At 38.3% G+C, this 12679-nt stretch overlaps 1 protein-coding gene across 1 annotated transcript; it reads left to right on the top strand.

Moving 5' to 3' along the window:
* Positions 1 to 3603: 3603 nt before the first annotated feature.
* On the top strand, positions 3604 to 7921 carry LOC134798033 (uncharacterized). The gene is made up of 4 exons (XM_063770363.1): positions 3604 to 4128; positions 4529 to 4759; positions 7043 to 7147; positions 7847 to 7921. The coding sequence occupies exons 1-4, from the start codon at positions 3604 to 3606 to the stop codon at positions 7919 to 7921; spliced, it is 936 nt and encodes a 311-aa protein (XP_063626433.1).
* The last annotated feature ends 4758 nt before the right edge of the window (positions 7922 to 12679 follow it).

Genomic DNA, 12679 nt, shown 5'->3' on the forward strand with positions numbered 1-12679 from the left:
TTTTTTTATTAGTTTTGTTGTTTTTGCATCCCGCACTTTTGCATGCACACTACAAGCTGTGTTATTTTGTTCGTGACGAAGACACTTTCGCATACATTTTGATATATTCGAGCGGGCAGCGACGCGACGTGCGTGCGTGAGCGCGTGTGGCAACCAACTGGCTCGCTTTTCTACCGTGAACGGGAGTAGTTTCGTAGATATAAATCCGAACTCGCGCGGAGAGTTCCATAGGCCTGCTACAGGTCGCAGAAGAGACTGCAATGCACATTTAATGGCCTCCTAGCCTAGTCAGTAGTGACCATTAGGGTGATTCACTTTTATATGGAGAAAAAAAAGTTGTAATATTTTTCCTGACTTTGCTCACCAATGGAGTCTCCCCACACTAAAAACTATCTATTTCAATTTTCAAAACAATCGAATAACGTTTAGAGGTTGCACAAGTTGAAAAGGTAGAGTGAGAACCCCATACATTGCGTGAAAATGAACTATGTTCTAAAATCACAAAATATAATGAACTGATACTAAAATAAAATGAGAAAACTGAATTTTGCGTCTAAAACACGAAAAAAGCACTTTTCCTTTGGAAACAGGTGGAAAAACTGAAAAATCTTAATTAGAACATTTATCGAGTAACCAAAATCCAAGTTTATTACTAATTTTAAAATTTATTTTTATGTAGAAGGTTCAGTATCACACTACTCTCCACTTTGATGGTAGCCGCTTAAACCATTTTCTACCCTCCGATGTAGAGTCGTTGGTTATTTGAAAAATCTTTGTTGATGTTGTGCAACCTCTAAATGTTGACCGATTTTAATTTCTTTTAACGTATAATATTTTTTTATCAGTTAGAACAAGAATTCGAGCAAAGTCAGATGAAAATCGAAAATTCGGAAAAATGAAACACCCTAGTGACCATGCCTACGAAGCAGGAGGTCCCGGGTTCGAATCCTGGTAAGGGCATTTGTTTGTGTGTTCATCACAAATATTTGTTCCTGATGAGTTATGGATGTTTTCTATGTATAGTATTTATTATATATATAGTCGTCTAGTACCCACAACACAAGCCTTAGGGCTCATTTAGACGATGCGAGAACTCGCATGCGAGTTTCATTACATGGCGGGTTTTGGCGGGCTAACAATCCGCAATGTAACTAAAATCGCATGCGAGTTCGCGCGCCGTCTAAATCAGCCCTTTATTGGGACCGTGGCACCGTGGGACTAGGTCCGTAGGTCGATCTATGTAAAATTGTCCTATATTTTGTATTGTTTTCTTTTATTGAGGTGTGCAAATAAGAGTATTTGTATTGTATTGTAATATCTCTTTTAGTTAAGTTAGATAATGATGATGCTGACTGTTCTAAAATGTCAGCGACATGGAATTACACAATTGATATATTATCGCAACATTAATAAAAGGTTAAATAGGTATGTTATTGATATTTGGTTGTTATCTTATCCATTTTTAATTTTGAATGACACAATAACACAAACAATTGCAGAATACGTATAAGTGGAAAATTTTCGATTATCACATTTATCACGAATATGACAGTTATGGATTGACCCTTATCAATACGCCTTATATAAGTTATATAAAACAAGGCCCCCCGCCGCGTCTGCATGTCTGTTTGTATGTTCGCGATAAACTCTAAAACTACTAAACAGATTTTCCTGCGGTTTTCACTTATCAATAGAGTGATTCTTGTAAAAGGTTTAGGTGTATAATTTGTTGACCCGCGCGAAGCCGGGGCGGGTCGCTAGTATATATGAAGCTAAGACCTATAGTTTAAGTGGTAGTCTTAATGACATATATTATAAATAAATAAATATTATAGGACATTCTTACACAGATTGACTAAGTCCCACAGTAACAGACAACGATATATATAATATATAAATATGTACTTAAATACATAGAAAACAACCATGACTCAGGAACAAATATCTGTGTCATCACACAAATAAATGCCCTTACTGGGATTCGAACCCAGGACCATCGGCTTCACAGGCAGGGTCACTACCCACTAGGCCAGACTGGTCGACAAATATTATCCTTGGTACAATGCCTCATTGGCCTATTTTAAATTTAGGCTAGTTATTTATTTACATAGTTTAGTAGTACCACTGTATATGTATATATTTTATGTAAACGCATTATATAGAATAGAATAGAATAGAAATCATTTATTCAGACAACACATCAATACAAATAACACATCTATATACAAGTACAGTGCAAAGATAAGTAAACAAAACAGTGGAAATAGAGATGTGAAGCCGAAATGTTCTCCACTCAGCAATGCAGCTGGCACGACTAGCGTGGTCAACGGCGCTGGTTTTCTGTGGAGCCAGCGGAGTGTGCGGGACAGCATAGTGCGGGACACGTGGACGACGTGAATAAATAATATTTAATACTATTATAAATATATTCATCAAATACAGAGACTTAAATATTTATTGCAGGGGTGCAGAGCCTTCGTGAACTTGTTCACAAGGATCGGTCACAGCTGACTCTAAAAGAGTCGGGATGCGACAGAGATGGCTTCAAAAAGGTGGAGAGGAGAAAGAAGCCAGCTCGTCCGAATCAGTGCGGTACCGCACCGACTGGACCTAACCATTTGCTGCGTCCTGCAACACCGACGACGCTGCTGTATGTGTCCCGATTACACTACCTTACGAAGGTCGAGGAGATCGTGAAGTATGTACGAGCCAAGTCCGGATTCATCCTGAGGGTCGTGAAGTTGGAATCTCGACACAGTGTGAATTTTAATTCTTTTGTGCTGAGCGTTCCGACTGAACATCTAGCGACCTTCACCAAGGAGGAGTTTTGGCCGAAGGGTGTCAAGTTCCGGCGGTTCCGCGGCCGGCTCCCTCACACTGCGGGGTTGCGAACTGCATCGCACCCATAATTGTGTTTTTAGTTTTAAGATATATTTTGTAATAATATGTATGCTAGTTTTAAGGTATTTATCTATTATCTCTATATATCTATGGGCAAATGTTTTCATTCATTTTCATTCATTCATTCATAGGTACCTAAGTATGAAATTTAAGAGTCAATTAATTACTGTCAAATACGGGATTTGAGATTGCGACGACGCGACGACTAGGTATGTGTATTAATTAGGCTAAAGTTGTATTTAAATTGATCGGAATAATTAATGTAAGTCGAACCTAAATAAAAACTGTAGCTTTATTAAATAAATTACTATAAATAGGACAAATGATAGTGTATTGAAAGTATATATCTTTATCAACTTTGGTGATTGTATTAATCATATCACAATAACGATGCTTCTTGATACCTGATCTGCAGGCATAACATCAGTTACAACCTGCTACCTGTACAAGAAAGTCGTGTTAAACAAATATACAATGACAAAAGGAGAGCAAAAATTTAAAAAAATTCTTCTAGACATAGCAAAAAAAGAAAATTATCTACTAAGTAAAATCGATGTCAAGCCAATCTCTTCTGAAGGAGCCAACTACACATCAGAATTATTCTTGGTCACAATTTCAGAAAATCTAAAACCGGATATAAATATTTTTGCCAAAGCTGCTACTCTAAGCGAGGACGCAAGAAATAACAATGACGTCCTATCCATGGTATACGAAAAAGAAGCACTTTTCTATACTGAACTGGCCGTAAACTTCGAAAGACTTTACAATAAGTGCAAAGTCCCTGCAGAAGACAGATTGTATATACCCAAATATTACGGGCATTTATTAGATCCTTACGAGGAAATTCTGGCACTGGAGAATCTTGAGGCAAAAGGATTTAAAATCTTTGATAGAATGAAGACATTTAACTGGGATTATGCATCAACAGCTGTTACTGAGTTGGCTAAATTCCACGCACTTGGACTAGCATTGCGTGATGAGAGCCCTCATGAATTCACAAAATTAATCAGCCGATTGAAATCTGATGAACCCGAGAACCAGCTGAACTTTTATATAAAATTGGCGCTTGAGAATGGATGTAAAGGATTACATGATGATTATAAGGAGCGTCTGCATAAGTTTTTTTATTCTACCGAGAATTTGGTGGAGCTTAAAAAGATAAAGGAAGATGAAACGTTATTGATTCATGGAGACTTTAAGACAAGCAATCTGATGCACAGGCGTCGCGTGAGTTTTATTTGTTTTCTTTTTCTTCTTCTACCTAGCGTTTTCCCGGCCTTAGCCAAGGTCCGATTTCCTACTTACCTTTCTCCAATTTGCTCGATCCTGGGCGTCCTCTCATGTGAGCCCGTTTACGCTCATATCTGCTTTCACGACATCGATGCATCGTTTTTTTGGCCGTCTAGCTAGGGCTAGGTTAAGGCATATGTTTCCTACGTAGTCAGGCTGGCCTGCGACATAAGTGGCCGAACCACCAGGCGACATTCTGGGAGCTTGGAGAACAAAATAGCTCATAAGTCAAAAACCTGTTTTCATTGCAGGCAAATGACAAGAATAACCTCAAAGAAAAAGCAATTTAATTTCGCCTGGGCTTGCCTAGCTGACAGTTATTTACTATATTTTACAGAACGGAAAGCTGGAGATAGCTCCTCTAGACTATCAAACCTTCCGGGTTGGAAACCCAGTAGTCGACCTCATGTATTTTGTCTTCTGCGGCTCTGATGAGAAGTTCCGCCGTTTCCACTACCAGAGGCTTATGGACCACTACTTCACCCAGCTGACCTTGGCGTTGCGGCAGCTTCATGTGGACGTGGAGAAGGTGTATCCTAGGGAGACGTTTGATGCTGATCTGATTAAGGTAAGGCCCACTGTAATGCGAGGCATGACCTCATGACCATATACAGGGTGTCCCTAGCCATTGGACAAAGCCGAAATGTACATATGCATTAGGGTATTTAGAACCAGTATACAAAGTATCATAACAATCGGTGTAGCGGTTACGAAGAAATTAACAAATTACGATTTTTTTCCTTTGGAGCAACCTGTAAGTAAGTAAGTAAGTAAGTAATCATTTATTGTCAGATTGTGCAATGTCAGTATACAGATGTTACAATATTATTTGATTAGAGAGTGTCACAATCAACCGGTTTACGGTATACAATGTCCTTATTCCTAAAATACATATAGTACAGTTCAAATAACCTTAAGATTAAACTAAAAAATGTCTGAGGTACAAAATACATATAATATAAAAAAAAAACTATTCAACCCTACAATCATAATATTATAAAGCAACATTATTGTTTATTACCTACTAGCTATATTATTAATTACTATGTCAATTAAATATTATTATAATTTACATTGTTATTAAGGTCAATATTCATAAGATAGGTATCATTCACATGTCAAGCGTTAGAATTGTTCTATCTTGAGAAAAAAATCATTGATATTGTAAAAACATTCAGTTAGGAGAAAGGATCTTAACTTGGAGAAAAATTTGTTGTTTGGCAACTCTGTCCATGACATAGGAAGTGCATTATAAATACGAACAGCCATGTAGTAGCAATTTTTCTTACTCACTTCTAATTTACATTTTGGGACTACTAAAGCTTTATGTGTGACTGTGCGCTTTCCAATGTTACATTTCTGATCAAATAATTCTAAATTGCATTTAACGAATTTACATATCTCTAAGATGTATAAGCTCGGAACTGTCAGGATTCCATACTGTTTAAACAACGGCCTACATGACTCTGACCACTTGACCCCCGCTATAGCCCTAACACATTTTTTTTGTGCTATGAAAGCTTGTTTTACATTTGTGCCATTACCCCATAATACTATTCCATAACGAAGTGCAGAAGCAACATAGCTATGATAAACGAGTAGCGCAGTTTTGTCTGAAGTCATTCGCTTCAGTTTTTTTATGGCATAAATAAATTTATTAATTTTAGTGGAAACTACGTCGATTTGTTGTTTCCAATTTAAATACTGGTCTACATCAATGCCTAGGAAAATTGTATGTGCTACTTCTTCGATTTGCTCAGTACCCATTTTTATATTTAATGGCATCCTTTTACTATTTCTTGTAGCAAATCGAACTAGTTTAGTTTTTGAAGCATTCATACATAGACCATTCCGATTTAACCAATCACCTACATCAATCAGAGTAGCATTTATGTTCTCTTTCAGGTCATTGTCGTTTTTACCTCTAATAACTATCGTTGTATGTGTATGTATGTGTTAGTAGCTCCTGAGGTAATAAGTAGTATAAAACCTTCTTCGACCGTTATGATTATCTTTTTATTTATGACATTAATAAGATTCTGACTTTTGACAAATGCCATCATTGCCGCACATTTTCAAACAAATTGTCAAAAGCACTGCCAATGATTAATACAGTATGTTTCTTTTTGTTGTCGATTATTGGAAATAACTTGTGTTTGATCATTTATTTTTTTATCTTTTGTTCTAATTAAAAACATATTACCGTTAGAGCATTTCTGAGAAGTAACCCTACGTGGGATTTCAGGGTTTGTCCTATGGCTAAGGTCATCCTGTATACTAGTGCTAGATTAATTAAATATGCACTCAAGTATTATCGATACTAAGCAATATCTAAATAATAAACCGTAAAATCGTAATCAAGTGGTTTTTTTGAGTAGTTTCGAAATTTGTCACAACTCACTTAAGGAGCCTACTTAGTACCTAGTATAGGGTTTGCTGGGCAACATAATCCCGAGATTTCACAGAGGCACCATTTTCTACAAAGGCGGCTGACATCTGACTTTCTAACTCAGAAGATAGAACCTCATTGAGTTAATTCCGGTATCCTCACGATGTTTCCCTTTACCGAAAGGCAACAGGTAAACATCAAATGATGTTTCACGCATAAGTTCCAAAAATAACATTTGTATAGGCTGGGATTTGAACCCGCGAGCTATGGCTTAGTTCTACAATATTCATATTTTTTAAGCCCTGAAAAGATCTGTTGCCGTACGTTGCATTTATCCCTCCAAATAAAAATAAATGTGTTACACTATCTGTTAACTATGTCATTTCGTGTGATGTTGGATAGAATTGTTCTATGTCTATGTAAAATATGATAATTCTTAACAAACTGCTTTCCTATTTTCAGGTGAGACCCCTAGGTCTATTCCTAGGTCTATTAATGGTGGGGATAGTAACTGTGGCCCCAGAAGAAGCGCCGAATCTGGATAGCGACATTAACACAATAATGCAGGTGAGTTTACCAATGACTGCAAGTTTCCTTTCTGAGCATTTCACATAATATAGGTAATATTAGTCATTTAATGCAACAAATGCTTGCTAAGCAAAAAGCTGCTTCTTGAAAACTATTAAAAAAGGAGAAAGAAGAAAGATGTTGAGGCACCTGTAAAGACAAAAAGAAAAATTGAAGCAGGAACAAGACCCAAGACATCCTCTCCACGACCACAACCTACCATCGTCTGGTCTAAACTGCCGTAGGAGCTTTATGGATGACTCACTTTAGACCGGGACGGGCCCGGGCCGAGGCGTCCAACATGTCATTTTCTATGACGGCTGACCGGTGATCACGTGGTGCTTTCCATAGAAAACGAAGCGCCGGCAGCTCCGGCCTGGTTTAACGTGAGTCATCCTTTATGAGGTGTGACGTGAGTCATCCTGTAGCCATCCGGATTCCACAGTCCTAGAATAGACTTGACCAAAACGAATGTATCCGAGCACCCCCCTGATGACTTCGTTTGCCCCGCTGAAACGTTCCCCACTGGGCATCAGCAACCGTGGCCGATCTGGAAAGCCTAATAGACAATCGAAACTTTAAAGACCATTTTAGAAAATAAGCGGTAGCAAGGATAAATAAAGGAAAGCTGATGAATTAAAAGCAAAAGTTAACGTTACGATTTCCGATAGGAAATAAATGCATTTTATTTAATTTCAGGTGAAACCCAACCAGATTGCTGTGGAACGTATAAGTGGAATCGTGAGAGACTTCATTCGATGGGGAGTGTTATAAAGAGTTCTTAATAAATCTGATAAATACTAAATTGGAAATATTTCTTTTGAAATCACATTACCTACTTATCTGCCTGCCTTAACTTACCTTTATATTATACATGTATGTATGTATAAATTGTATATGTGCATATATATTATGTTTTGTATTTTTGTACGTATATTTTATTTTAACGTTTATACAAATTGTTTATATCTTCAGTTTGTTAATTTACTTATATATCGGCACTATCCGTTCAGAGTCTTAAGCACGTTGTATGGAAGAGATCGCTTTTTAGCGATAAGATATTCGCTCTGTGCATGCACAGTCATGCACAGAGTGAAATCAGTTAGGGCGGTATTCCATCTGTCCACAATATCTTTGTCCAATGTGTATTGCGTCTCACATTTTTCTTAATGAGAGACGCAATGACATTGGACATAGAAATTGGACAGGTGGTATACCAATCTTAGTCGTTGCCGAGTCATTATATCAACGGAATTAACTTACCTACTCATGAATAGGCATTTGGGCAAGTTGCTGACACTTTGGACCAAGTTCCCGAACTGCTCAAGTAACGTTATGCTCCACTTGCGGCTCGAAATTTCACCCTGTTCCCAAGAAAAGTGCAGCTGGCACACAAGAAACGGCAAGTTGAGGGTTCCGTAGTCAAAATGGTAAAAACGGAAACCTTAGAGTTTCCTAATGTCCGCCTGTCCGTCTGTATGTCACAGCCATTTTACTCGAAAATTGTAAGGTATATTTTAAGGGGCCACGCCAATGACCTTCGATCTCAATCCCTTAGTTTTCTAATGCTTTTGTAGCTTATTAGGGCGAGCGAAGCGAGCCCTATCACTATTCGACAAACTATGCATTCTTGTGGTACACTTTACGGAAAAACTATCGCACTGTTAGGTTTGAGATTTAACATAGTAATTTAAATTCATATCTAGATGTGTTATCAAACATAAAAATATCATTTTATAAACATAAAAAATAAATAAAAGGGTCAATAATGTGTATTACTACTAGCGCCATCTGTTGGCCTAATGTTGGTTATTTATTTTCCTAACAGATGGCGTTAGTAGTAACAAGGTTAAAGGTTGTTCCGTTAAAAATGCGCTGGGTTTTTGGCTCAGTATAATTGGGTAATTGACTACTAATCAAATGAGTTTCTTTTTTCGAACTGTCAAAACGATTTGCTACTAAGGAATTTACATGAAACACTAGCATGTGACGTCACAATCAAATTACCTACTCTTTATAGTTTTATACGGGATTTAAAATAAAAATGTGACTAAAAATTAGTGTCCGACCGAAGGTTCGGTTTCGGTTTCGGTTTCGGCCAGTTTCGGCCAAAAAATCATGTTTCGGCTGTAGTTTCGGTTTCGGCCAAAAAACGGCCGAACCTTTCGGCCGGGCCGAAACTTACGAAATGGTACTTCGTACTATGAAACTAAACTATGTGACAAAGACCAAAAGTTGGGGAATAAGTAGGACAACAATATTAATATGTACCTACATATACTGATTCATGTATAGGTACAGTAATTAATTGGTTTATTGTCAAAACACAATTCCACTAATGAGGGCGCCACTAGACGCAGTCTTAAGAGGCTGTTAATACCTATAACGTGCACACTGTCTAATTGTATCAGAGTTAATGAGATAGCACTGTCGCATGTTACTGGGCCTGGGCAAAGGAATAATAAGAAAACTCATCATCTTCCTCGCGTAATCCCGGAATTTTTGCCACGGCTCATGGGAGCCTGGGGTCCAATTGACAACTAATCCCAAGAATTGGCATAGGCACTAGTTTTTACGAAAGCGACTGCCATCAGACTGACCTTCGAACCCAGAGAGTAAACTAGGCCTTATTGGGACTAGTCCGGCTCCCTCGCGATGTTTTTCCTTCACCGAAAAGCAAATAGTAAATATCAAATGATATTTCGTATACCTATAAGTTCCGAAAAACTCATTGGTACGAGCTGGGGTTTATACCTGCGACCTTACCGCTAGGCCACCAGCGCTCAAGGAAATATCTCGCTTTTTAATACAATGGACATTGGTTGGAGTCTGTGCTCAACTACTTATCCTGAAGCCTGAAGCGCGGCTTTGACTTCTCATGAAAGTTCGCCTCACTGGGACACTTCGGACTTTTAGGCCCAGGTGAAGATCGGTACCCGGCCTTGCGATATTTTAGCAAAAAATTTCGCGCTCGCTGCGCTCGCGTTTTTGGTTGACCCTGTATCTACATGTTAGCTTGACTGATGGTGAATGAATAGAGTTAGACTAAGAAAATTATGCAATTATTTTGATAGCATACGCAGTGCAACTAGTGCAAATGTTATTTATACGTCATAACTCATAATTTCATAGAAGTTTTGACGTTTAAAATAACACTTGCACTGCGTGTGTTATCAAAATCTTTGCAGAATTATCTTGGTCTAACTCTAGTAATTTTCTTAAAATACTGCTTAAGTAACATCAATTTCAAGGACATTGGGTGTTGACAGCCCCATAATATGGGTGTAAAAGCGGTTTTATGACATTTTTTCAACGATTTTAACAAGTCTACAAAAGGTTCGGTTTCGGTTTCGGTCGAAACTAGAGCCAAAGCCGAACATTCGGTTTCGGTTTCGGTTTCGGCAAAAAAACATGTTTCGGTCGGACACTACTAAAAATAACTGATGATAATGGTGTAAAATAATTTATTTTAAATACAGTCTAATACCCTATTAGTAACAATAATTAATTATGAGTGAATACGTGACTATTTTTTATTGAATATATAATCGTTTTTACTACTATGGCGGTTAAAATCAAACGTGACTGCTTTCGATATTGCGGCAATAATGCATGCAGTTGGCAGTAACATCGCAGTCGGCAGCAGTATTGCAGCACGATATTATTATGTATTTCATTCCTGTTTCAAATGCCAAAATCCATTTCGCTGCCAGGGTTTTTGACATTTGAGGCAATAATGTAGTCGGCAGTAATATTGCAGTCAGCAGCAGTATTGCAGGGCGATAGTACTGCCTTACTGTTTCAAATGCCAAAATCCATTTCGCTGCCAGGGTTTTTGACATTTGAGGCAATAATGTAGTCGGCAGTAATATTGCAGTCAGCAGCAGTATTGCAGGGCGATAGTACTGCCTTACTGTTTCAAATGCCAAAATCCATTTTGCTGCCAGGGTTTTTGACATTTGAGGCAATAATGTAGTCGGCAGTAATATTGCAGTCAGCAGCAGTATTGCAGGGCGATAGTACTGCCTTACTGTTTCAAATGCCAAAATCCATTTCGCTGCCAGGGTTTTTGACATTTGAGGCAATAATGTAGTCGGCAGTAATATTGCAGTCAGCAGCAGTATTGCAGGGCGATAGTACTGCCTTACTGTTTCAAATGCCAAAATCCATTTCGCTGCCAGGGTTTTTGACATTTGAGGCAATAATGTAGTCGGCAGTAATATTGCAGTCAGCAGCAGTATTGCAGGGCGATAGTACTGCCTTACTGTTTCAAATGCCAAAATCCATTTCGCTGCCAGGGTTTTTGACATTTGAGGCAATAATGTAGTCGGCAGTAATATTGCAGTCAGCAGCAGTATTGCAGGGCGATAGTACTGCCTTACTGTTTCAAATGCCAAAATCGATGTCGCTGCCAGGGTTTTTGACATTTGCCGTAGTAATACAGTCGGCACAGTCGGAAGTAGTATTGCAGCGCGCAAATGTCGATATCGAGTTTTTAATTAATATTATTTACATTTGCAGTAATATAGTCGGCAGTAATATCGCAGTCAGCAGCAGTATTGCAGTGCGATATTACTGTCTTACTGTTTTAAATGTCAAAATGGATGTCGCTTTCCACTCTGGACGACCGGCTAAAGCAAGACAGAGGCAGAGGGCCCTTTTTATCCATATGGTGGTAGAACTTCTCACTTCCCAGGAGCAGTGGGAATGTTTCTTCCCAACAGCTCTCCATAAACTGCCCTGCGTTGACTGATTGTACTGGTCTATCAGCAGGCGATGGGGTCGTCACATCGCTACGCCCATATTCATGTCTACCCATCAAGAACCTATAGGTGCTTCGGACATTTGTAAGGCGTGCGCGGAGTTTAAGCCAACACGTGGGGCCCTTTTGACATTTTAATGAGATGTAGTACTCGTAGTAGTAGTAGTAGTAAAACACTTTATTGTACAAAAAGAAACATAAAACATGAAAACACACACAAAGTTTTATAGTACAAAGGCGAATGTATCTCTTTCATGGATCTCTTCCAGTTAACCTTTGAGCAATTGAAGAGAAAGCTCCTCTCTTTCTTTCAAAACGGTAGACATAAAAGCTGTACTAAACGGCATTAAAATATGAGATGTTTTGGATACATCGAGATATAGATATAGATGGTTCCCTTATAATAGATTACGTAATGTATTGAAATGTAGGAAACAAGAATATATTCGTACGAGGAGTAGGTACCTATTGATATAATATAATACAAACAGTCTGAAAATTATTTGGGGTATTAAATATATTCAGAAGCCCTTCTTCTTCTTCTCGTGTCGATGGTTTCGTATTTCATATTAAGCGGGACCAGAAGGTAGCGACGGACAGAAGCCCTTATAGCACATCATATCATTTTTAGGGTTCAGTACTTACCTCAAAAGGAAAAAAACGGAACCCTTATAGGATCACTTTGTTGTCCGTCCGTCCGTCTGTCTACTAAGACCTTTTATCTCGGGAACGCGTGGATGTATCGAGTTGAAATTAAAGCATAAGGTCCT

The sequence above is a fragment of the Cydia splendana genome, chromosome 16 (genome assembly GCF_910591565.1).
Source record: "Cydia splendana chromosome 16, ilCydSple1.2, whole genome shotgun sequence".
NCBI lineage: Eukaryota > Metazoa > Arthropoda > Insecta > Lepidoptera > Tortricidae > Cydia > Cydia splendana.

Bases quoted from the DNA above. Each gene is read 5' to 3' on its own strand.
- LOC134798033 (XM_063770363.1), top strand. From the start codon at position 3,604: ATGGTATACGAAAAAGAAGCACTTTTCTATACTGAACTGGCCGTAAAC. The intron at 4,129-4,528 runs GTGAGTTTTATT...TATATTTTACAG, and splicing joins ATCTGATGCACAGGCGTCGC to AACGGAAAGCTGGAGATAGC. The intron at 4,760-7,042 runs GTAAGGCCCACT...TCCTATTTTCAG, and splicing joins TTGATGCTGATCTGATTAAG to GTGAGACCCCTAGGTCTATT.